Raw genomic sequence first — 25,687 nt, 5'->3', positions numbered from 1 at the left:
ATATCAATTTTACATTAGACAATAAGTTGTAATATATATATATATATATATATATATATATATATATATATATATGTATATTAATTTTACAGTAAGCGGTAAACCAGTTGATTGCTTTACATAGATAGACAACGCTGTAATTGAAAAAGTTTTATCACAACTGGGTTGGGTTTTTGTTGTTGTTGTTGTTTTAAATACTCCATTCTCAAACCAAATGTGCCATACGATCTATTTCATATATGCCAGTACAGCCAGGTTTTTTTTAGTGTTTTTTTAGTGTTAAAAAAAAAAAATCAAAATAGGCCCCTAGAGTTTTCATTTTATTTACCACTGACATGGGAACATCTTCCTCTTTGTTTTGTCTGTCTATTTTTGAAGCTCTCTCTGTTTTTGTTTTGCATTTTGTTTGTTTATTTTTCTCATGCTTTAAAAGTTTAACAGACTTACTGTATTTAACATGGTTCAGTGTAGTTGGATTATTAATTCATAACTGACTTGTTCAGCTTTGGGTTGTTAACCCATTCACTGCTGATACATGTTGCTGTGTAGATGCTCAGAAATTTTCCAGAAATATGAAATACTATGGTTGTAATCTTACTTCAGTCCAAACTATTCAAAATAATACTATTGAAAAAAAGTATAGATCTTGATGCTGCATTTCATGTTATCAGCAATTCATGAATTGGGTTTTATTTGTGACTTGTTTTAAGGGTTGGTATGTTTGCTGTTGGCTGCATTATGAATATTCAGTGAACATAAACATGTGCAATGATTTGTGTGAAGATTCTTCCACTGTTTGTGTGAGCTGCAACTCTCACATCCCGTCATATAGATCTACAAATTTGTATTTCTTTGTGTGAAATTCAGGCAGCTCTCCCCATGGAGAGCACGTCGCTACACAACAGCGGCACCCATTTTTTGTACTGATTTTTTTTCCTGTGTGCAGTTTTGTTTTTCCTATTGAAGTGGATTTTTCTACAGAATTTTGCCAGGAACAACCCTTTTGTTGTCGTGGGTTCTTTTATGTGTGCTAAATGGGCTTCTATGTGTGTGTGTGTGACCTTTTTAACCCCACTGTTATGACAAACATACTATTTCATTTTCAAGGGAATGTCTGCAAGGTATGTGTAATGTGTATACTCCAGTAGTAGAAGTGGGCTTTGGGGGGGATAGGGGTCTTTTATCTATGTATTCTTTATATGTTGTTTAAGTTTAATAGACTTAATGAATTTGACATGGTTTGTGTGTAGTTGGATTATTAACTCACAACTGACATGTTTTAAACCTTTTGTTTGTTTTTGTTGTTGTTTTTTTACTCTTCACCTGTCAACACAAATTGCTGTGCTGTTATCAAAATTTCCAGAAAAATGAAAAACCACACTAGTTGTAATCTAAATTTTGTCCAGAATAATCAAGAAAATAGTATTTAAAATGGTATACTATATATTTTGATGCTGAATTCCTGCTATCAACACTCCCAGGAATATTTATCTTTGATAATGCAACTTATACACACTATTTTTCTCTCACACACTTTTTGAGGATAGGCACTGTATAAATTCACATAAAATGTTAAGTGTGATGATTATTAATATTATGCTGTTACACATTATTCTTTGTATAATTTACTACATTCTTGTTCAGTGTTTATTCATAGCATGTTGCTTGTACATGTATTATGAAAGTGTGTCATTAACAAATCATATCTATTCTTCTTTATGTATTGTCAGTATTATTGTCTTTATGCAAGAGGAAGTGGCGGAATGGATACAATGTTTATCACTCAATACAGTGTCCATGAGAGTTTTGGTTCCATTCCCTCTCTCACCCATTGTGGCTGCCTTCACCTCTACACTCCATCTCGCTCACTACGATCAGCTTCGGATCCACTCCATTTACGCATACCCAGACTCAAACTCTCGACTGCTGGCCGCTGTTCTTTCTCTGTCTCAGGACCTTGCAGTTGGAATGAACTTCCTCTTTCGCTTCGTCAGGTCTTCACACTCAGCTCTTTCAAGCCTGGCCTTAAAACCCACCTCTCCCCAAAATAGCCTCCCTTCCCTGTCTCTTCCTTGTCTTTAGTTTCTCCAGTTTTAGAGTTATGCGTGGGTGAGAATGACTGGTGCGAAAGCGCTTAGATTTGTCTATGCACAAGATTCAGCGCTATATAAATACAATTATTATTATTATTATTATTATTATTATTATTATCACCCTTTCTCCCAGGTTTGACTGGAAAATCAAACTGAGCATCAAATCATTTGGATGAGATGATAAACTGAGGTCCTGTGTGCAGCACGCACTTTGCCCATTAATAAAGACTGAGTGTGCGTGCCTGATACCTGATAGTTGAATGAAATGGGATACGAATGATAAATGCCCAATGGCAGCCGTCAGTCAGCTCTTCCCAGGTGACCACATGTTTGTAAAGTGCTTTGAACTTTGTCTCTGACTGGGGACAGGCGCTATATAAGCATTCATTCACACAAAGCCTTTTAATTAAAAAAAGAAAGAAAAAAAAAGGCAGAATGGAATCGGCTGGAGGAAAGAGTTGTGTGCACGGTCGACCGCAGCATTCATGGAGGCCATCAAAAGTTCCGCCTGCCAACTATAACAGTTTTACGTCATTAACAGTAGGTTGGGTTTTTTTATGCGCATTCCCAAGTCCATTGCGACGACTGATGGCCATATTGGCCCTTGCAACATATCTTTCCTGATCCTGGTCCTGGGGAGTTCCCAGTGAACACCAGACAGACAGACTCCAGGCCGGACAGACTGCCAGGACCCATTCTCTTGAATCACACCGCCATCAGTCTACGGAACGTCACCACAGCCATGATTAACATGATCATATGGGCGTCAGCCAGTAGGTCATAAACTCCACCACTCACTCTGTCCATTGTGTGTCAGTAGAGGAAGCATCCAGTCAATCCACATGCGCACGCGGATATCATATGCTATCACTTGCGTTATTAATTAAAGTGCACTTGCATTATTAATTAAAGCGGCATGCACACTCACATGCATGGTCTGGATGCAAGCATGACGTGTACTCCATGCCTGTGAAAGAGAGACTGGAGCAACCCTTAACTTGATGTTGACTCGTGTGTATATTTGTGTGTTTGAACTGTAAACTAAGTGAAACTGAATAAAATTCAAGGAAAACACTACACAAAATCAAGTGAAATAAACCCAAGTCAGTTAAGGCGAAAGAGGAAAATAACTAGAAATAATGGAAGAAGCATACAAAGAAGGCAAACAGTATCAAACGTGCACCTAGTATAAATACTTTTAAGAACCTCATAGATAAACACGAGTTATTGACAAAAGCGAAATATGACTTTGATGGATAAAATGACTGAGCTAGTCAACGACCTGACCAACAATGTAAAGGAGTAAATTTGAAGGGGCATAAAAAGCCAAAAATGGCTAAGTTGTATAAAACAACGCCCCAAATCATATCCTGATCTTGATCCTGATCCTGAAGTAATTATAACTGTGACTGTGTGACAAGAATGAGCACACTCACTGACGCCCGCGTCAGTACACAAAATAAACAAAACAAAATAAATACAAGTCAGTTTAAGAAAAAGGAAAATAACTAATACTAGTAATAACAATAGCATAAACTGAGAAGGCAATTGAGTAATTTTAACAATGAGAATGAGCGCTATCCGCACACTGACAAAAACGCGTGCATGTACTGACACACTATACACAAACGGCCCACATTTCGCACATTCACCATGACCACACAATGACTCGAGATGCAGTAGTCTCGTGGACGCCCTCTCACTGTCATAAAAACAGATGGATAGCTCACTGGCCAGGAAAGCTGAAGCCACTGAACTGGACGCCATACTGAGACTCCCTATCTGGCTGTCAGTCCGTTGAGAAGTCGTCTGCGCGGCAAACTGGTGGTAGTTTCTGAACTCTAACCGTGTATCTTTGATGAAATCGTGTTTGCCACCACGATAGGCCATATTTTGTGTTTTGATTGATATCTGTCAATGGTTTACTTCACCAAAGTTACTACAGTACCGTGACACATTGTTATGCTGGTTGTCAGCATAGCAACAACAACAAATATAACAGTGAACATAAAAGTGAACAACAACAGCGGCAACAAGACAACATTAACAACAACAACAGTAATAATGATAATAAGAGAAGAAGACAAAAAGAAATGGGAAGACTCGATCAGATTTCTTTTTTCACCGCCGGCACCCACGGTGACACTGAATTTAGTATGAAAAAGAAGCCGGGGAAAAAATATCAAACAAACAACTTCAAAAGGAAGCAGACAACAATGGCAACAGCAACAACAAACAAACAAACAAAAAAAAGAAAAAAAAAAGGGGGATATAGCAAAGTAAGAGGTAGGCTAAATGAATCTTGGTAAAAGTCGACTAACGTGGGATAAAATACTGAGCCGACGAATCGAGCCACAGGCTCTTCTTCAGGCAACTTGAAATGAAATGAGTGAGTGACAGACAGAAAGATATAGCACAGTTGGCAATATAAATGAAGAAGCAAAACAAAATAACTGACATTATCCAAACATGCACATGCACGATAAGCCCTGGCACAACAGTTGACATGCACGCACTCATCGACAGCCCAAATACGGTCTCAGGCCGCATGTAGTTTTTGTTTTATTTTATTGTTAAAAAAAAATCCAGGTAGTACATGCTATAACATGTGTTACGAAATAAGACTATTCTTTATTGGTAACTGATATGGGAACCACTTTGCTTTAAAAACGTTCGTTCATTGCTATTTAACATACTTTATAACGTGAGGATCGAGATGTAATTTTCAAAGGCAGTCAAATTTGGCGGTTTGCATTTATATGATAGATATATATTCTTTTCAGGATTGCTAAGAAATCAAATATTTGGTCCATACACACAGATACATCAGTAAGTTCCAAACAATACAATATGAATGCTCATTCAGTTTGATTTTATGTTTGTACGCACCACATGATTTTATTATTTTGCTTTCTAATTCAGTTCTAGATTCTTCCAGAAACGGTGAGAGTAGTTGCACCTCACGATTCTTGAGATTATTCTTTAACCATTCCATCTGGTTCTTGTGCCCACAAATCGGGTAGAGAGAGAGAGAGAGAGAGAGAGAGAGAGTCTGTGCTTGATAGTCAGTGGAAAGCCAGTGACGTTGGGACACGGCCCCTGCAGAAATTGTCTGCCTTTGTTGACGACTGCGCAAGCGCTTGCCTTTGATTCTCGTCACTTCCTCGTCTGCTTCTCCGGCGAAAAGCGTGACAGGCAACCAACGAACATCATGCTTCCAGTTTTGGGAGTCATTTATCATTGCTATCACAGGCATTTCACGAAGACACACTTTTTCTTCAATTTCCTCATTGTTTTGTGTCTTTTCTCAAATGCATTTGCTATTGGTGAAATGATCTGGGCGATAAACTGTGGAGGCAATGCGCACACTGACGTGCACGGCATTCGCTATGACAGCGATCCGTTGCGCGATGTTGGTTTTGCATCGGACTATGGTAAAAACTTGATAATCCAGAGGGTGGTGCCACAAGATCAGATATTGTATCAGACGGAGCGATACCATCTATCAACATTCACTTACGATATGCCTGTGTGGAAGGACGGGGACTATGTGCTGGTGATGAAGTTCAGCGAAGTGTGGTTCATGGCCAGCAATCAGAAGGTGGTGTATGGTTTTGATCTTAAATAGATTATATGTTAAAAAAAAGAAGAAAGAAAAACAGAGAAGGAAAAACAGAGAAGTATTCTAAGTTGCATGCAATCGGTTCTTTGTCCTCTGTTTCCTCCTCTCCACCCATCCACCGTGAAGAAGAGGGAGGAAAATGTGTAACACTTAATTGCCGTCTTGATAATAAGTTCAGTTTGAAAGATCCATGGTAGATACATTAGATCTGTTTTTTCCTCCCTCTCTCTCTCCTCCTCCCTCCCTCTCTCTCTCCCCACACCCTCCTCTCACATCCTTTCTCTCCCCTACCTCATTCTCTGCCAACCATATTTCTCAGAGCCTCTCTAATAGAACTTTCATTTGATTTGTCATCATCTGACGCCATTGCTCTTATTTGTTTTATGTTTTTGTACATGCAGTTTTGTTAGATATATTGATGAATGTAAAAGGGCAAATTTTCCATTCATAATATTATATATATTTTTGTGTGTGTTAAGGAAGAATATTGATTTTTGAGCAGTAGGCAATATGCAGTGGATGAACCTTTGTCCTTTGCTGTTTGTGATGTTAATTACTAGGGAGGCGCGGCAAAATTCTTTGAGGGGTGATCAATGGTTTGCGTCCTTCCACAGATCAATTGCTTTTGGTTCAAGCAGCTGGTTTGTGCATTGAGCAGAACACACACACACACACACACACACACACACACACACACATAAACACATACATGCACACACACTCAAGTGCATACATATCCCCACAGGCATACATTGTGTAAACACACACACACACACACACACACATATATATATATGTACATAATCATAATGAATATTAAATCCAGGCCCAGATGTCTTTGTATTTACATGATGGAATGGAGAACACACCAAAAAAACAGTCCTCGTTAACTCTTTAACCTTTAAAACTGTATTTGTGTTTGGGGTGGGTGGTGGTTTAAAAAGCTCTCATTTGCTCATGTTGGTCCTAAGTACCTCCAAAAGGAAGGTTGATTTGCACAGCAAGCGACAGCTGTTTGGCACTTGGGAGTGCTCACTGGGCTTGCTACCTGCTCTTGACTTCGAATCAGAGAGAAACCACTACTCAATCAAGGAGAAATTACCAAATGCTAGGCAGGGACATTTTTTCAAAAAAGGAATTATCTCTCAATAACCAACTTGAGCAGAACAAGGCAAGAAAAAACAGGCAAATCTATAAAACAAAAGTTGTAATATTTTTTTAAAATCTGCACTTATATATATATATAAACACACACACAAAGCATTCACACACACACACACACACACACACACACACACAATGTATGTCTGTATGAAAAAAAAAATTAGACATGTACTCACACATGCACTAATGCCGGTACACACAAGCACACACATATACTATGTAGGCAGTGTACATTTTCACACACAATGGCACATGCACGTACAGACACACACACACACACACACACACACACACACACACACACACACACACACACACAACCCCCATACTAAGCTGCTCCATTTCTCAGCCTATCCTGATCCATCAAGAACAAAGTCTCCTAGTTCCTTCTGCTGGAAAGATTGATTCATCCACTCTTTTTCCTCTGTTTTATTTTATTTTTTTAATTTATTTATTTATTTATTTTTTATCCTGTAAGTGTAAATGTAACATAGTATCTATAGAAATGAAAAGTGTTTTTTCAGTATTTGTGTGCACATGCACACACATGACATGATATTTTGCTTGCATATATATAAATTATATATTTACCAGCACACAGTTATATACATACTTGTTTATGATAAATATTAAAGGTCCCATAGTCAAAAGTAGGTTACAGCCATCGGGGCAGTGAATTCATATATCCACTATGTCAGTTGAACATCAAAGGAAGGCAGGGCCCAGTCCATTCCTTCTGCCATTAAACCATCCCGATCCAAAATCGGGTACCCATTCACACCTGGGTAAAGTGTCAGAAATCATAGTAAAATGCCTTCCCGGAGGACAGAGCACCATGAATGCCGAAACTGATCTGAAAATTTGATCCTTGATGAACACAGCATAAGAAGTCCAGCACCTGTTACTGATTCTGCCACTGCACCTCAGGTAATTTAAATTACACACACCTATTTTTGAGGCAATAGGGTGACAAGGTGGAGAGGTGAAGATGGAGGGTTGGGGGGAGGGAGGGAACAGCCAACAGGGAGGGAGAGGGGGAGGGGAAAGGAAACAACCCTGTTTCTGAAGACAGCTTTAGAGCATGGTGTCATTTTCACTGTGCACAGCAAAAAAACAACAACAACAACAACAAAAAACAACAAAAAACCCCAAAAAAACCCCGAAAAACAACAACAAAAAACAAACCCCAAACAAAAAAACAAACAAAAAAACTTGTTGCTGTCCAGTCATAGTCAGTGTCTAGCTCAATAACTGAATGAATTGAAACAATGCAAAATATACCCTACTAGACAATAACTGAATGAATTGAAACAATGCAAAATATACCCTATTTGTTTTGCTTGGCATTTCTTTAGCTGTTTTGTAGGTGGTGTGTGTGTGTATGTGTGTGTGTGTGTGTGTGTGTGTGTGTGTGTGTGAAAAGAGGATGAGTAAGGTAATACTAATAGAGTAACTTAATTGCTGCAAGTCAAGATTTTGCACATGAAAGAAAATTATTATCATTTATTTTCATTAGAATTATTAACTTAACAAAAATTTTTTTTTTACATCATCATTGGCCCCTTTCTTAGGTTTGATCAAGCTATTGAAATGAAAAGGAAGGCGGATCATTTTGGGATAGCCTTTACTGACCCCATTCACTCTCCTCCATTATAACTGAACAGAAGGGAGGAGTTCTACTTCTTGATTCTAGCTGGGCCAAATTTATTCTCAGGGGTCATTTCAAGCTAGCCTACAATGACCCTCCTCCCCCACCCTTATCCATTATGAGGGGTAAAATCCAACCAGGGAGGGCCAGGAGGTGTGGGGTGGAAGTCACTTCTCACCAGTTAGTTGAAGTTTACCCCCGAGGCTGACATGTCAGGTTAGTCTATATATGCATGTTGACGACCCCAGACAGGGGGTGGGTGGTTGGGGGAGGGTGTAGTTTTAGGCTGTTACACAATGTCTCAAATATATGCTGCCGTCTTGCTGTCACCAGGTGTTTGACGTGGTGATTCAAATTTATGCTGCCATCTTGCTGTCACCAGGTGTTTGATGTTGTGCTGAACGGGGAGCACACGGTGGTTAGCGAGCTGGACATTTTCAACCGGGTGGGGCGAGGCGTGGCGCACGACGAGATCATCCCCTTCTCCATCAAGGGGGGACGACTGCGTGTGGGCGGAGAGCAGTCCAGGATAGACAGCAAGAAGATCAGCCTGGAGTTTGTGAAGGTGGGACTTTATTTTGGTTTGTTTATAGCTAATAGTTAAGTTTAAAAAAAAAAGAGGACAAATAGCAGACTGTACATAGATTTATGTATGTTTAGAAAAGTACAAACTTAGCTCTGTCTAGCTGAATACAAATTTTATAATAATAAAAAGAATATAATGATAATAATAACAATAATGATAATGATGATAATAATAAATTGTTAAACAAAATTGTACTTTTCGGCACGCATTCGTTTGTTCAGATGTCCTTAAGCATACATATAAGCCAGTGAACAAATGACATTTCTACATACCTACAGAAACATTGACAGACTGACTCCGAGACACAGAACAGAAAAAGTAGGACATTTGGTTTCTTGTGGTTTTTTGTCTCTGTCTTCTTCTCTTATTGTCTGTTCACTACAAGTAGCTTTAACAGGTATGCATGCATTCATTCAATTCAGCGCACATATTCACACATACATTGTGCGGACAGTGAGTGATTTCATTTATTTGTCTTCTGTGTATCTTTCGCTTTATTTAGATGTGTTATTTCATTTTATGATGACATTTTACACAAACCTAGGGTAGGCTTTCAAGGTGTCACAAGCGCACTGGATTGATGTAAAGATCAGGTGTCTCCTTCTTTACCTTTTTTTTTCTTTTCCCAAAGCAGGTGTTGTGGAGCGCACATATAATGATACGTATTGATCAGTCCAAACGCTTTGACACCTTCGTGAAACTGAAACTTTGCTGGGTGTTACATCCCATCTTTCTTCCAAGCTGGTGCATGCCACCCAACAAAAATCACCCACACCTGCCACACCCATTCAGGCTGGTGTTGGTGCCGTCACACATATTTCCTGCAGTGTCTGCAGCCTGTGTTTTATTGGCAGTGTTTGTGTGTGTGTGTGTGTGTGTGTGTGTGTGTGTGTGTGTCCATAAATGCATATATTGCATTGTTATACTGAATTACATTACTTTTTTTGTCACAACAGATTTCTCAGTGTGACAGCACGTCACCAAAGTGAAAAAAAAAAAAAAAAATCTGCAGGTATAATTTTTTTTAGTATTACAGAGTATTTTCCAACAGAAATTTTCCAGGGACAACCCTTTTGTTGCTTTTGGCTCTTTCACTTGCTCTGAGTGCATGCTACACGGGACCTTGAATTATAGTCTCTTCCAGCTAGCAAGCCAGTGCACGCGTGCACACACACACACACACACACACACACTTTGTGCAGCTACTATTGTGTTTATGGAACACAAAGACAGATTGCTGCCTAAGTATTATTAACAAAGACCTATGCGACATGTTGGGTGTTGTCATGTTAATGTTGGCTGAACCATTTTGCAGCTGCTGTATGAAGATTGACAGTTTCACCAGCAGCGTTGGTCACAAATGTGTGGGGCATAACGTATTTCCACAAGCTGTTTGAATAATCAATGGAGTTGTACATGCCATGATTTCTCGCAGTCCCATGATTTCTCTCACTGTGAGAAAAATTGTGGATTGCAAGAAAGTGTGGTCGCTCCCCTCCGATGTTTTCTCTCAGCTGCAAGAAAGCATGGGAAATCCCCCATATTTTTATATGAAATATTTCCTTTTTCATCGGGGTTGGTTTCTTGTCTTTTACCAACATCAGTCAATTTGAGAGAGAGAGGGGGGAAAGCCAAAGGAGAAAGAGGGTATGATGACAACGAAAGTCATGACAATGATGGTGATGATAGTGAAGATGGTGATTGTGATGGCACAGTATTACTATTAGGTTAAAAAAATGTGTGCATGTGTATATATGTGTATGTGAGTGGTTTTGTGAGAGAGTGAGTGGGTAAGTGGGTGAGTGAGTGTGTGCGTGTGTGCCTGTGTGTGTGTGTGTGCGTGCGTGCGTGCGTGTGTGAGTGTTTCTTTCTGTCTGTTTGCTTGGCTGATTGATTTGTTCTTCTTCTTTCAACTTCTTTATTTTAAAATAATATTTTCATTAACAAATAGTAAAGAGTGGTAACTATCTCCATTAACAAGTTACACAACTTCAAGTCAGTTCTGCTTACGCTACCTATTCAGCTTGCACACAGGTAAATAAAAGGTACTCATACATGGGAATAAAACCCAGACACTTCCTCAAAAAAAGGAAGCGCCGGGCCTGTCCTTATACCGATCATCTGACATGTACACACAGCAGCAAAGACAGAAGAAATGTGCAAACACAAATAAGCTTTTATTCAAGACTGGCATAGCCTCTTTAATCCTGAACAAGCCACACAGAACACATGGACAATACATAACAAACACATGGTTGCCTCGGTGGTTTTTCAGCTGGAAACGAACAAAGAATTAGGCATGGAGATGAAATGATTAACAAATAGTAAAGAGTGGTAACTCTCTCCATTTACAATATTTTCATGTTTTGAGTGGCCTCTCTGAAACTGCAAATCTATTTTTAGTGCAACCATGTATGTGGAAGGATGCTAACACAAACAGATGAACTTATGAACAAGCATGAAAGGAAGGAACCTTCTAAATAAATGTGACAGAAAAGGTTGCTTCACAACAAAACTTCAAACTATTTGGTACTGTTTTCACACTCCCCACAAAAAGCACCACAGCTTCGAGCGCCTAGGTTACAAATGTGGAGTTGCCTCCCTTGGCGCCGAAAATCATCGAAAAGGAATGTGTCTTTAGAGCACATAAACCCCTTGTGCGACGTGTCCTCGCTGAACAGGGAGGAGTGTCATGTTGTGTGTGAGAGTCCGTGGTTCGATGTCACCGTAACCGACACAGGTGAAAACGAGCGCAAGGGGAATAATTATAATGTCCCTTAGTGCCGTAGGCGGATAGTAGTTTGCACAGGACAGGAATGTCAGACCCCTGCCGGAGTCTGCACTAGTTGGGTCACGGTAAATATGTTATTTAAACGTAATTTTAGATAGAAAATTTCCTTTTCTGTCACATTTATGTAGAAATTTGAATAATTTCGATGTTATTACCAACATCCATCTGGAAAGGTTTGGTTCAAATTGTGGTGTATTATATTTGGTTAGAATTATACACATTGCCTTAATTTTGCTGTTTGTTTTTATTCTGTTTTTAAATTTGAGGTTGATGCATTAAAGTGATCCATCTTATGTGAAATACAATAAATAGATGTCAGTTTCAGTGTCATTACTGTTGATGTCTTTGCTGACGCCACTGTCATTATCATGATCATTGTTGTTGTTGCCCCCCTCTTTCTCTTTCCATTTCTCTCTCCCATTTTTCTCAAAGATTTGCATTTGGAAAAACAAGAAACTAATTCCAGTGATAACGGAAATTTTTTCAATAAAAATAAGGGGGACTTCCACGCGTTCTCACACCTTTTGAGAAAGCGTGGGGGCACCCCCCACATTTTCTCGCAAAGTTAGAGAAAATGTGGGAGGGGAACAACCACATTTTCTCACAATCCCACCATTTCTCTTAATGTGAGAAATTGTGAGATTGCAGAAATTGTTGGCTAACAATCCCAGTTATATTGTATTCTCGATGTTAAATCCTGGATAACATTCAACAAACTAAAGTTAAATGATTACAAAACTGATGCTATGGTTATTTCCTCTGCAAGAATGTCCACATCTACTTATTTTCTTGCCTCTACTGTGGTTGGTGATGCCACAGTTCGGTTTTCTAAATCAGCAAGGAACCTTGGAGTCATTCTTGACTCAAACCTCAACATGCATGCTCAGGTAGTAAATCTGATACGCATTGTCATTTGTGGACTTTGTCGCATCAACTCAATCCGTCAGTACCTTTCTGTTGAAACTACTAAAACTCTTATTTCTGCTGTTGTGCTGTCATGAATCGACTACTGTAATTCTCTTCTCATAGGCTGTCCACGTAATATTCTTCAGCAAATTAAAAAACTTCAAAACAATACTGCCCATCTGATTCTCAGAGTCTCACATACTGATCATATTTCTCCTCACCTCTGCATTGGTCCCCATTGAAGCGAGAATTAGATACAAAGTTGCATGTCTCTGCTATTCTGCTTTCCACTCCGCAGGACCTACATATCTTTCTGATCTTATCAGTGTTTACACTCCCGCAAGAAATCTTCACTCTTCCTCTGACTGTTATCTTTTGAAACTTCTTCGTGTCAATACAAGAACCTGTGGTGAATGTTCTTTCTCCTTTGCTGCTTCTCACATCTGGAACAACCTTCGTCATCATATCCGTGCATCTGATTCCATTTCTGCTTTTCGCTCATCACTAATAACTCATCTTTTTAAGACCTATCTTTTAGCACTCTCAGCTTCCTTGTTCTCCAGCACCACCCATGTCAGCTCACTTTGAATGTATGAAGAGTGGGAAAAGGGAGAGAGAGAGAGAGAGAGAGAGAGTGTGTGTGTGTGTGTGTGTGTGTGTGTGTATACATGTACATTGTTATTATTATTATTGTTAAAGTCTAGAACTACAAGAGTCTTGAGAAAATATAGAACCATTTAAGGAGCTTTTAAAAGTCTTGGAAAAATATGTGTTGCCCTTCAGGGTCTGGGAAAGTTTTGGAATTTTTGATAAAACCCTTGACCAGTTTCAGTTTCAGTTTCAGTAGCTCAGGGAGGCGTCACTGCGTTCGGACAAATCCATATACGCTACACCACATCTGCCAAGCAGATGCCTGACCAGCAGCGTAATCCAACGCGCTTAGTCAGGCCTTGAGGGGAAAAAAAGAAAAAAAAAAAAGAAAGAAAAAAGGTGAATAAATAATAGATAAGCTTACACAAATTAAAAAAAAAAAAAATTATAATGTAAAAAAAAAAAAAAAAGTACCATTACCAGTACCATTCAACAAACTGTTAAATGCACAAAAAATAAACAAACAAACAACGAACAAACAAAAATGATGGAGATTTGAACATAAGTACAAGGATATCCACCAGTCTATTCCATCAGCAGTCTAGCAGACAAATTTTTGGTTCAGTCTGGGTTTAATTTTGGTATGGAATTTTAAAAATCTTATTGTAGACTGGAAAATGTCAGGAAAAGGAAGGAATTTTGTTTGGTCTCATCTGTGTGGACCTTATTAAGTATTCATCATTGATAACAGTCTCTGAAATTCATCACACATTTTGAGATCTGAAAAATGAGATAAATATTCATTTTGCTCTGACAGGGAGACCTGGACAACCCCAAGGTGAATGCCATCTATGTGATGAAAGGATCTTTGGAAGGTAGGTCATCAGATTGTCGAGATGGCAGGGCTAGAAAATCACAGATAATTAATTTTTAGGATGTCTTGCGGACAAGTTCATTACAAAAGATTCTACCTGTCAATGCAAATTTCAACATGGCCTCCCCAGATAAAGATGGCTATTGTAAGAAACTACCAGTAATTCAATGACACGTCAACAGACATTATTCTTTACATAGGTAGTATGTATTACAGGCTGAGGAAAATCGGGCAGGGGATGTAGGTGTTCAAGTGAAAAGAAGAGGAGGGAAATATGATCGGTCTGCACAGTCACCCTTTCACTGACACAGTAAAAAATTAGTTGCCCAGTGGGCAGCTGGAGAGAGCATTTCTACTTCCTGTCGGCTAGAAGGTTTGTATGTCCCAGGCAGTTGGACAGGTAGGTATTTCAAGCCCTGGACAGGTTGTTGGGCAGCATGCTAGATTAGATTTCATCTTCTTGTTTGCCTCTTCACAGTGTAAGTTCAGCCCGTCTTCTCTCCCAAGTCCTGTCTGGAGCCATGGAGCTTGGTGTGCAGTAAGGTTGGTGTCATGAAAGTGTTTTTGTGTTTGGTCTTCGAGACCACAGGAGCAGATAGGAGAAGGTGCCAGCTTCATCTTCCTGAACAGGTGGGCATTGAGATGGCAATGGCTAGTTCATGATCTTATGATCACCACCTGTTGCTAGTGTTCAAGAAGGTGATATGCATCCCTTGTGGTTTTTGGTCATAAAATTGCCTTCACAAGGGTCTTCTCTGTGAAACTGATACTGTTTTCTGGTTGACTTCTTCTTGCTCTGAATTTGGTGAGCTGATCTGCTTCGTTGCCTGGGATTCTGCAGTGGGCAGGCTCCCAGGACTACTCATCTTCTCTTGGCAACTTCTTGTAGTCTTTCCATGAGGTGAGGAAATTTGTCCCCTGCAAGGGACTCCAGAACAGACAGCACATCAGAGAGGAAGACAGCTTGGAGACATTTGCTCTCTGAGTCAAAAACCATGGTGGCAGCCTGCATGAAGGCCTGAATTTCAGCCAAGTAGTTGTAGCAGTGGTTCCCAGTTGGTATCCGTGCTGTGGAGGTATGTCCCTCAGGAGATTTGATGAGTACTCCTGTTCCTCCATCAGTCACAGTGATGGTTGTTGAGCCGTTAGTGAATGCATGAATCCAGGATTCTTCTGGGTATTCTCAGCAGTCATGGCCAGTGTGGGAGCTTGTTTGAATGCAACATCCTGGGTGTGTCCTGAGGCAACTTGAGGAATTGTTGTGGATATGTAGAGATTTTTTTAGTCTTTATTCCATGGCTGCGGCAAGTCAGAGGGATTCAGCTGGCTTGTGGTAGGTGGCACTTGAATTTCTCAGCCTGAGCCATGATCTTTTCGTCTTTCCTCTGGTGGAGGGGAGGTATAGCAGTGACTTGCTCTGTGACCTTGATTGGGGTGAACTGCATGGATCCAGTGATGATCTGGAGGAGATTAGAAATGAACACAGGATGTTTCAGTACTCCAATTTGGGGCTGATGTGTTTGAACAAAACGAGCCAGTTTTGATTATTCATGTGTATGTGTGCGTGTGTGTGCATGTGTGTGTGAGCGGGGAGGTGTGAGAGCCAGGGGGATGGGGAAGGGGGGAGGGTGAGGGGTGGTGGTTACGTTTTAGCATTTGTTATTTTCTGTCTTTTTTTTTATCAAGAAACATGGCATGATTTTTAGATATTTGATTTTTTTTTTGCCAGACAGGGACAGATGAACCATGGGGGACAGCCTTATGAGGGACTCAGAATGAGCGTCATGGAAATAGCGCCACTGAAATGGTGCAGATGATGGGGCAGCAAAAAAAAAAAAAAGAAAAAAAAAAGATATCAGTTTTACCTGTCTAGAGTTCCCCCACCAGAACAGCTGTGTTTTTTTTTTTCAACAGAATATCTTACAATTTCACGCTTATTGGGGTCTTTGGCCACCATTTTTATACAATGTTAAGCCTGACAATCCTCATGCAGTTTCCATCTCATGGTCACCCATCTCAGTCTATGTGATCAGCTTTAGATCCCCTCTGATACTGTGTTCACAAATTCAAATACTCCACTGTTGGCTGCCAATATTTCTCTTTCTGGACCTTGCGCTTAGATTGATCTCCCTCTTTCCCTATACATTTGTTATCGATAATGATTATGATATTAAGTGTTATCATTATTATTATTATCGTTGTTGTTGTTATCATTTACTGATTTACTTTGTTTTAATGTTATGTGTGCTTGTGACAGTTGGGCATGAAAGCTCTTTGATTCATTTCTGCACAAGATGTAAATTTTAATGCTGTGCATTTGTTATTGATGATGATAATAATTATATAGCAGTAATAATAATGATCATAATGATTCTTATGATAATGATTATTATTGTTGTTGTTGTTGTTATTTACGAATGCCTTTGGGCTTCCTCTTGGGGTTTCCTTTCGTCACCCCACAGACGTGCCCAGGCTTCCCCCGCTGCCCAACGGAGAGCCCCCAGCGGAAGAGGAAGATGAGGAGGAGGAGGAGGAGCTGCAGCGTGAGCGTCTGCACAGAAAGGCCTCCTCCAGGCAGCACCGACCCTCGGCCCCAAGGGTCAAGGACCCCTACGCAGGGGACAACACGAGCACCATGCTGCTGCCAGTGTTCATTGCCATCGGGGCCTTCATTCCTCTCCTCTTCTGTTTATGCAAGTTGTGAGCGGGGAGGGGTGAACGGTCAGACACTTGGTGTTACATAGTTTCCTGTTATCGGATGGTTATTTTCTTTGTTTCTTTCTTTCTTTCTGTCTGTTTCTTTTCTTTCTTTTTTTCAGAATCTTGAGAGTTTATTCCTTGAGGGGTGTGCATGTCTTGTGTTATCTGATGGTGGTGGTTTACTCTCCTCTTTCTCAGTTTCTGTCTTTTTTTCTTTCACGGAATCAATCTTTCAGATCTTGTTTCTTGGGGGGTGTACATGTTTTGTGTTATGTGATGTTTATTTATTAACTCTTTCTGTCTTTTTACAGAATCTGGAGAGTTTATTCTTTGGGTTTTCTTTTTTTGTGTGCATTATTCATGTTTTACCATGAAGTTCCAGAGATTTGATTGTTGAGTTCATTGGTTTATTTTTATCTGGTTCAGCTGTTGTTTTGGATTGTTTGGTGTTGATGTTATAACAATGTTTATGGCTCAAAACAAAACCAAAATAAAGAAGGAAAGTAGGTATGAGTTGTGAGGAGTGCGTGTGAGTAGGTGTGATTGTGTGTGTCAAGAGTGATGGTTTGATGGGTCAGATTTTTTTGAATGTCAAAAGGACTGGAAGTGAAAACAGTTGATTGGTCAACAGAACCGTGAGTTCTGCAAACTGTGATGCCGTCACCCAGGAGCTAGGGAGGGAAATCGAATAGGAGAGAACTTTTGTTCATCAGGAAAAACTGTTCACTTCTGTCTCCTCAGCTTGTCAGTTTTTGAACAATTGTTTATCTTGCTTTTGTTGTTGCTTTTAAGTTAAAAAAAAAAAATCAATATTATTTTGTCCCTTTGGAGATTCCTTTCAAGGGTTGAGGAGATATTAACACGATTGACAGATATATATTTTTAAAAGTTTTGGATGGCCTGCATGTATGTGTGTGTTGTGTATTGTGCATGGGTATGTAAATATGGTGTATGTTTCATGCATGTTGTGCGTATGTTTGTGTATATGCTGGGCATGTGTGTGTGTATTTTGTGTATGTATCAGTGTGTATTGTGTGTGTTTTGTGTATGTGTCAGTGTGTATTAGGCATGTGTCATGTGTATGTTGTGTGTGTGTGTTGGCCGGGGGCAGGGGGCATGTGTGCGTGTGTGTTTGTGTGTGTGTGTGTTTTATTAGTGTTGTGCATAAATAGGTGAATGTGTGTGTTCATGCATATGTGTGGGGTGGGTAGGTGACTGGGCAGTGTGTATTAGTGTGTGTGTGTGTGTGTGTGTGTGTGTGTGTGTGTGTGAAGGAGAGATGTCATGAATAGAGTGTTGACTAATGAAGATTAAAAAAAAAAAAAAAAATGAATGGACCAGCTGATACAAAAGAAGCTCAACAGTTATTTCATTTCATGCACTCCGTTCATATCACTGTGTGCAGAAGAGTATTTCTCAGGCTACTGCACTGCCTCTGCTGACCTAAAGACAGAACACTAAGTATGATGGATGAAGATAGGTACACTGTCAGAGTTGAAGAGCTTTTTGGAATTTAATGTGCCTGTCTCATGCTGTTGATTTGATTCTGCACAAAATTCATCACAATATAGATATGATTATAATTGCTAGTAGTATTGTTATGAGTATCATTAGTATTACTATAGTTATTATTATCATTTTTATTATTGTTATTATTATTAATCTCTACAGAAGGCAAAGAGATTTCTTATCCAGTTTGGGTTTATTTTTGTTTTTATTTTTTACCTCACCGCCAAGAGAAGAAATAGGATTTTAAGAGAAGAGAATGACAGTAAAGTAAGTAGGGAGATATTACATGGTAGTTTGCATCATCTCCGTAGTTATGTTCAGTGTTGCAGGCAACTAACTGTACAATGTTGAAAGAAGCACAGTGCTTATGGACCTGATCTGAAGAAAACTGTTCACCTACAGCGGGTAATGGCAGCTTGAAAGATAACAGTTATCAGTTTTTGCTCAGAAGGGCACTGCTCCATGCAGTTATGTTTTGTCAGCGGAATCTTTCCGCGGATTAACTGTCCTGATGTGATCCTCTGTGGTCAGCTGGACTGTAAGCATCAGCTAGTATCAGAATGTCTTTAGGTCAGTGCTGGACAAGGCACAGAAATTCATTCATTGCTTTAAAATTGAAACCTGAAATTAAGTGTGACTTGTAGTGGGTTGTGTAATATAGCTTGGAAAGATTCAGTGTCTTAAATCTACATGGATGGAAATTTGTGGTGAATTATGTGTGTGTGTGTTTAAAATAAGTTCTTTTTTTGTTTTGTTGCTTAGACAGAATAGATAGCTTGTACTGTGCTGGAGAAAATCATTATTATCATATTGAAGGGACAGCAGTTGTCATCACATCTTACAGTCTGAAAGTTGTGGATGTGATGTTTATGTCTGAAATGGGTGTTCTTCTCCCTCAGCTTTGTGAGAAGTCATCGGGGCACCACACAGAAGAACTGTTCACCAGATTCCTACAGGTCTGTCGGTTGTGTGTTAAAGCCTGCGTCTCTGCAAATGGTTTTCCTGTCCATTATGCAGTGTTGTCAGTCCATTGTTTTTTTTTCTTCTGCATTTCCCTCCATCTTCCTCCCTCAACAATTCCTTGGAGGATTGTTTCAGCAAGGTCACTGGATCTTGTTAGGTAGCCACATCAACGTAGATCTGACACTGCCAACAGCAACGAAACAGTATTATTACACAATCATTAGTATCAGCTGAAACTTTTTTTTTTTTTAACATTTATCTTCAACTGAGCAGTTTTATTACATGTTCCTAATATACATTGCTGATGTATGGCTTGGAAAAGAAAACAGTTGTTAATATTCCTACAGTTTGTTGTTTGTTATTTTTTTTCGCTGGTAGATTTCTGCTGTGTACGCAGTTGGCTTTTACGTTCCATAGCAGTATTTTATAATTTACATCATTTTGATTAAGCTGCATATTAACTGCCGTTCTGATTGTGCTGTGTTGTCAAAGTGATTTTGGAGATAGTATATTGAAATATCCCCACTCTGGTATGCTATACATGTCCTGTTTACACCTATAGATAAGTGACTAGCTGTGGAATGATGATGAATTGTGTACCTTTTAAGGACCAGAGTATGAGATATACATTATATTTCATGATAAAAAGAATTACATATGTTCAAAGTGTGTGGAAGCTGTTGACAGGTTGGAAAAAGTCCTAACCTGTGCCATTGGTATTAAATAATTAATCTTAAACTGTGGTGCCATTGAAAATATTATATTTGCAATATTTCATGCGTGTATTTTTTGGTGAAAGAGTGGACCTTCCATAGTCAAAATATTTCCAGAAGTTGTAAGCCACTTGTGTTTGCCATGAACTGAATTCCAGTCTTTTTAAAAACAATATTGTATTATTCCCATGTATTTTACTAGAGATGTCACATAGTATCTTCAGTCTGTATTGAAAGCAGAAGTTTGGTGTCCTTGGAGTGAATGACTGGTTTTCCAGATGGTGAATAGATTGTGATAGAAAGAGTGACTGGTTTGCCAGATGGTGAACAGATGGTGATAGAAAGAGTGACTGGTTTGCCAGATGGTGAACAGATGGTGATAGAAAGAGTGACTGGTTTGCCAGATGGTGAACAGATTGTGATAGAAAGAGTGACTGGTTTGCCACATGGTGAATAGATTGTGATAGAAAGAGTGACTGGTTTGCCACATGGTGAATAAATTGTGATAGAAAGAGTGACTGGTTTGCCACATGGTGAACAGATTGTGATAGAAAGAGTGACTGGTTTTCCAGATGGTGAAAAGATTGTGATAGAAAGAGTGACTGGTTTTCCAGATGGTGAATAGATTGTGATAGAAAGAGTGACCGGTTTGCCACATGGTGAATAGATTGTGATAGAAAGAGTGACTGGTTTGCCACATGGTGAACAGATGGTGACAGAAAGAGTGACTGGTTTGCCACATGGTGAACAGATGGTGATAAAAAGAGCAAAAGAGATGTCTTTCTTTTTGTGTTTGTATTTGACAAAGTTTGGTAGCAGTTGTCACGATCCTCCTTTGAAAAGTGTTTCAAATTTTGCACAGGTTTTGAAATCTTGGGTAGCAGTTGTAATATTCTTCTGTTGAAAACCGTTTCACATTTTACACCAGTTTTGAAATCTCCTTTGGTTGTTTTCTGCTTTCAAATAGTTATCACCGTTCCCAAAGACAAGCGTATGTTTGGAACATGTGAAATGGGGGAAAAGGCCAAAACTATTGTGAGTTTGATCAACATCACTGCATGAAATGATATGGTTGATGGGGATAACCATTGCATGAAAGTGGGGGTAGGGGAGATATCTGACACTACCCTGACGCCACCAGAACAACGCCATGTTAAGATGGGCAGTGAAAATGCCACTTTTTTATGTTGGGTGTCTGTGATTCAAACTCGGGACTTGCAACATTTTTACTTCGAGTTCAGCGATCAACCTGGAATGCCCTTGTGGCCATGTATTAGTAATGAAGTGAACATTAACCTATTTCATCCCAAAGTAAAACTAAGTAATCTCAGTACTCCAGACCAAGTAGCAAAGACTGAAAGAGGGTTAAGTCATGAAAATGATCTATTAAATTTTCTTCCTGAATGGATTGTTGTAAAATTTGGTGCACTTGTTGTAAAGTGATTTCTGAAGTAACTATGTGTATAGTGTAAATTGAATGAAACTGGTTGCTTTGAACTATGACAAACAAAACAAAACAGAACCAGAAGTAGGGTTTGAGGCATGAACTTCTCATTCCATAGTCTCTGTTACACGCTAGCATCACAAGGAACACTGGCAGACTTATTTCCCTTTGTTAAAGGAAGTTAACCACCGAGCTGAATAGGAAGGAGTGGCATCTGCACCAAAATAACAGGCTGACACCCGCACCTGCTGGCCACCATCTTAGGGAGGCTGGCAGCGTACATTTCACTGCTGAACAGTAGTAGAGTGTAGACATTTCCACGAACATGTTTCGTCATTGTTCTGCATTATACTATAACAACAAGGACAGGAAAGTGGTCCGAGCATATGATGGATGCACATTCCACAAGTGAATGCTTATCTGTGCACTTTCTGTTTAAAACAAAACAAAACAAGCAAACAAACTTTGATCTTTGGCATCTCTTCCTCTCTTATGATGATAATGTTAATAGTGTGTGCGTGCGCACGTGCATGTGTGTGTGTGCCATAATCTCTCTCAGTCTTTGCCCACCTCCCTCCCTTCAGTCTTCTTCACAGTTAGCACTTTACAACTGAGTTACCAGTTTCTCTGTCATTCTCTCTCTCTTTCTCAGTTCCAGTTTGTATATATTGCCCAAGGTAATTTTCATCTACAACAAAATTGCCAGCTCAGTTAGAGAGACTTAAAGAATGAGGCATAGAGACATGATCGCTGGATTAAAAAGTGCCAATGGGCAGGTGGTTGCTTCGCTTAAGATGGAGGCCAGCTGATCCGCAGCCAGCCTCTCAATTTCCACTCTTTCTTGTTCAGCTTGGTGATGTTAGACAAACCATTTTTTGGCATGTCTTCCTTCATGATTTTTTTTTTTAAATTACAATTTTTTTTTTTAGTTGTGAGCATTCATTGATTTTACCAAATTTGTTTTACCTCTCTTTCAGTCCTTCTGCCTCTGACATTTATTTTTTGTTATTTCTTTGAATGCAACACAATTTACAAAAATTTTTTTTTGTGTTTGTTTTATTTGTTTTATTTTGATCTTTTTTTTTTTTTTTTTACCACAACTAAATCAAAGATCCGAAGTGTCCCGAAACCTGGTAGAAAGATGGATCTGAAGTGATATTAAGTGTCTGGACTTTGAACGTCAAAACTTTCGCTGCAGCAAAGTGAATATTTATGTGGCAGGCGTGAAGGTCTGACAACGAACGACTGGACTTCTCACAATTTGTTCTTGGCAACGCCTTCATCGTTATTTAGAAAGGGATTTTCCCGAATAAGTTCCCATATGCGCATGCGTGTCAGCTGCTGCATGTATTGAAGTTTACCCTTGGTTTGTTCAGCCTGGAGTTCATTGGTTTCTTGTGTCCGGAGGGCATCACTAACATGTGTGATCGTGCGGCATGTACAGGGTGATTATGTTTTGAAGCACCAGTGTGTGTGTGTGTGTGTGTGTGTGTGTGTGTGTGTGTGTAATTTTTGTGTATCATGTTTCTTTTTGTTGTAATTTAATGAAAAGTACAATAGAAATGAACTTAATATCATTTTTATTATTATTGTTATTATCATCATCATTATTATCATTATCATCATTATACACTTCTAGAAGTACTTAACAAAAATAAACGCGCTGTTTGTCTTACAAATTCTGGGCGTACGGAGTATAGTCTAGTGAAATTGCAGGACTAAATTTCATCCGTTTTCAGACTTGGCATAAACCTAACACATGCTTGTCAGGCCTTAAGACTATACAAATCTCATTAAAGAAGCAACAATAACAACAACAACAAAAACTAAAAAACAAACAAAAAAACAAAAAATCCACCGTCTTGACTATTGGTTTGTCAAGTTTGAGTTATGTAAAGCATGCTGCAGACTGAAGTGAAGTTATGTAAAGCATACTGCAGACTGAAGTGAAGTTATGTAAAGCATGCTGCAGACTGAAGTGAAGAGGAAAAACAACAGACATTGTAGATGGACATTACTGGAGTTTTCTTCCTTTAATTTTTTTTTCTCCATCGTTTTCATTGGTTCAGGTCATACTGCATGCTTACCATGCATTCGCCATGGTTTTGCCACCTGAGTACATGTCGTTCTGATTATACAGTTAGTAGATATTGAAACAATTGCTTGCGGTTCTTTGCCTTAAAGAACACATGAAGTAACTGTCTCGGTGTGTCTGCTTTGTGAATGTGAAGTGAAACTATGTGGGATGACTGTGACTGGAGTGAAACTATGTGGGAATCTGTGAAAGTGAACTGAAACTCTGTGGGATGTCTGTGACTGTGAACTATTTGGGACATCTGTGACTGTGAACTGACACTATGTGGAATGTCTGTGACTGTGAACTATGTGGGATGTCTGTGACTGTGAACTATTTGGGACATTTGTGACTGTGAACTGACACTATGCGGAATGTCTGTGACTGTGAACTATGTGGGATGTCTGTGAATGTGAACTATGTGGGATGTCTGTGAATGTGAACTGACACTGTGTGGAATGTCTGTAACTGTGAACTATGTGGGATTGACACTATGTGGAATGTATGTGACTGTGAACTATGTGAGATGTCTGTGAATGTGAACTGACACTATGTGGAATGTCTGTGACTGTGAACTATGTGAGATGTCTGTGAATGTGAACTGACACTATGTGGAATGTCTGTGACTGTGAACTATGTGAGATGTCTGTGAATGTGAACTGACACTATGTGGAATGTCTGTGACTGTGAACTATGTGAGATGTCTGTGAATGTGAACTGACACTATGTGGAATGTCTGTGACTGTGAACTATGTGAGATGTCTGTGAATGTGAACTGACACTATGTGGAATGTCTGTGACTGTGAACTATGTGGGATGTCTGTGACTGTGAACTATGTGGGATGTCTGTGACTGTGAACTATGTGAGATGTCTGTGAATGTGAACTGATGCTATGTGGAATGTCTGTGACTGAACTATGTGGGATGTCTGTGAATGTGAACTGACACTATGTGGAATGTCTGTGACTGTGAACTATGTGGGATGTCTGTGACTGTGAACTATGTGGGATGTCTGTGAATGTGAACTGAAACTATGTGGGATGTCTGTGACTGTGAACTATGTGGGATGTCTGTGAATGTGAACTGAAACTATGTGGGATGTCTGTGACTGTGAACTATGTGGGATGTCTGTGACTGTGAACTATGTGGGATGTCTGTGAATGTGAACTGACACTATGTGGAATGTCTGAATGTGAACTGTGTGGGACGTCTGTGACTGAATAATGTGGAATGACTGACTGAACAATTTGGAATGTCTGTGAATGTGAACTATGTGGGATGTCTGTGACTGTGAACTATGTGGGATGTCTGTGACTGAAGTGAAGCTGCAGGATATCCGTGAATCTGAACTGAAACTATGTGGGATGTCTTTGTGAAGTGAAACTTTGTGGAATGACTGTGACTGTGAACAATGTGGGATGTCTGTGTCTGTGAACTGAAACTGTGTTGGATGTCTGTTAATGTGAATAGATACTCTGCGGGATGCCTGTAAATGTGAACTGTGTGGGATGTCTGAATGTGAACTGACACTTTGTGGAATGTCTTTGAGTGTGAACTGTTTGGGACATCTGTGACTGTGAACTATGAGGGATGTCTGTGACTGTCAACTATGTGCATTGTCTGACTATGAACCATGTGCAGTGTCTGTGACTGTGAACTATGCGGGATATCAGTGAATGTGAGCGAGCCTAACACTGTGTGGCATATCAGTGAACATTGATAAAACTATTGTTGGATATTTGTGAACATGAACTGAATCTTTGCGGGATATTTGTGAATGTGAACTTGATCCCATGTGGTATATCTGTGAAAATGAATATCAAAATGTTGCATAATAAGAGCTTGTGTATGTGGTGGAGTGTGTATTAGAATTGTCAGTCTGTCCAAACCATTATCAATTGCATCTCATTTTGTGCCTACAACTACTGCAGTGATGTTGTGAGAGGAGGTTATTCGTTATTGGGTGTTGGTTTTTTTGGGGGGAGAGATCTGAATTAAATGGACTTTTC

General features: G+C 39.5%; 1 protein-coding gene across 1 annotated transcript; it reads left to right on the top strand.

Moving 5' to 3' along the window:
* Positions 1–5,281: 5,281 nt before the first annotated feature.
* LOC143288563 (malectin-B-like) lies at positions 5,282–25,682 on the top strand. The gene is made up of 4 exons (XM_076597169.1): positions 5,282–5,694; positions 8,910–9,092; positions 14,219–14,276; positions 16,738–25,682. Exons 1-4 carry the CDS (start codon positions 5,305–5,307, stop codon positions 16,977–16,979), a joined length of 873 nt encoding a protein of 290 aa, XP_076453284.1. The 5' UTR covers positions 5,282–5,304; the 3' UTR covers positions 16,980–25,682.
* Positions 25,683–25,687: the final 5 nt, after the last annotated feature.

This window comes from Babylonia areolata, chromosome 12 (assembly GCF_041734735.1).
Source record: "Babylonia areolata isolate BAREFJ2019XMU chromosome 12, ASM4173473v1, whole genome shotgun sequence".
In the NCBI taxonomy this organism is placed as follows: domain Eukaryota; kingdom Metazoa; phylum Mollusca; class Gastropoda; order Neogastropoda; family Buccinidae; genus Babylonia; species Babylonia areolata.
This window is presented reverse-complemented; position numbering and strand designations above follow the sequence as displayed.

Excerpts from the sequence above, each read along its gene's own strand:
- LOC143288563 (XM_076597169.1), top strand. The coding sequence starts at position 5,305 with ATGCTTCCAGTTTTGGGAGTCATTTATCATTGCTATCACAGGCATTTC. Across the intron at positions 9,093-14,218 it reads TCAGCCTGGAGTTTGTGAAG|GGAGACCTGGACAACCCCAA; the intron begins GTGGGACTTTAT and ends TTGCTCTGACAG. Across the intron at positions 14,277-16,737 it reads GATGAAAGGATCTTTGGAAG|ACGTGCCCAGGCTTCCCCCG; the intron begins GTAGGTCATCAG and ends GTCACCCCACAG.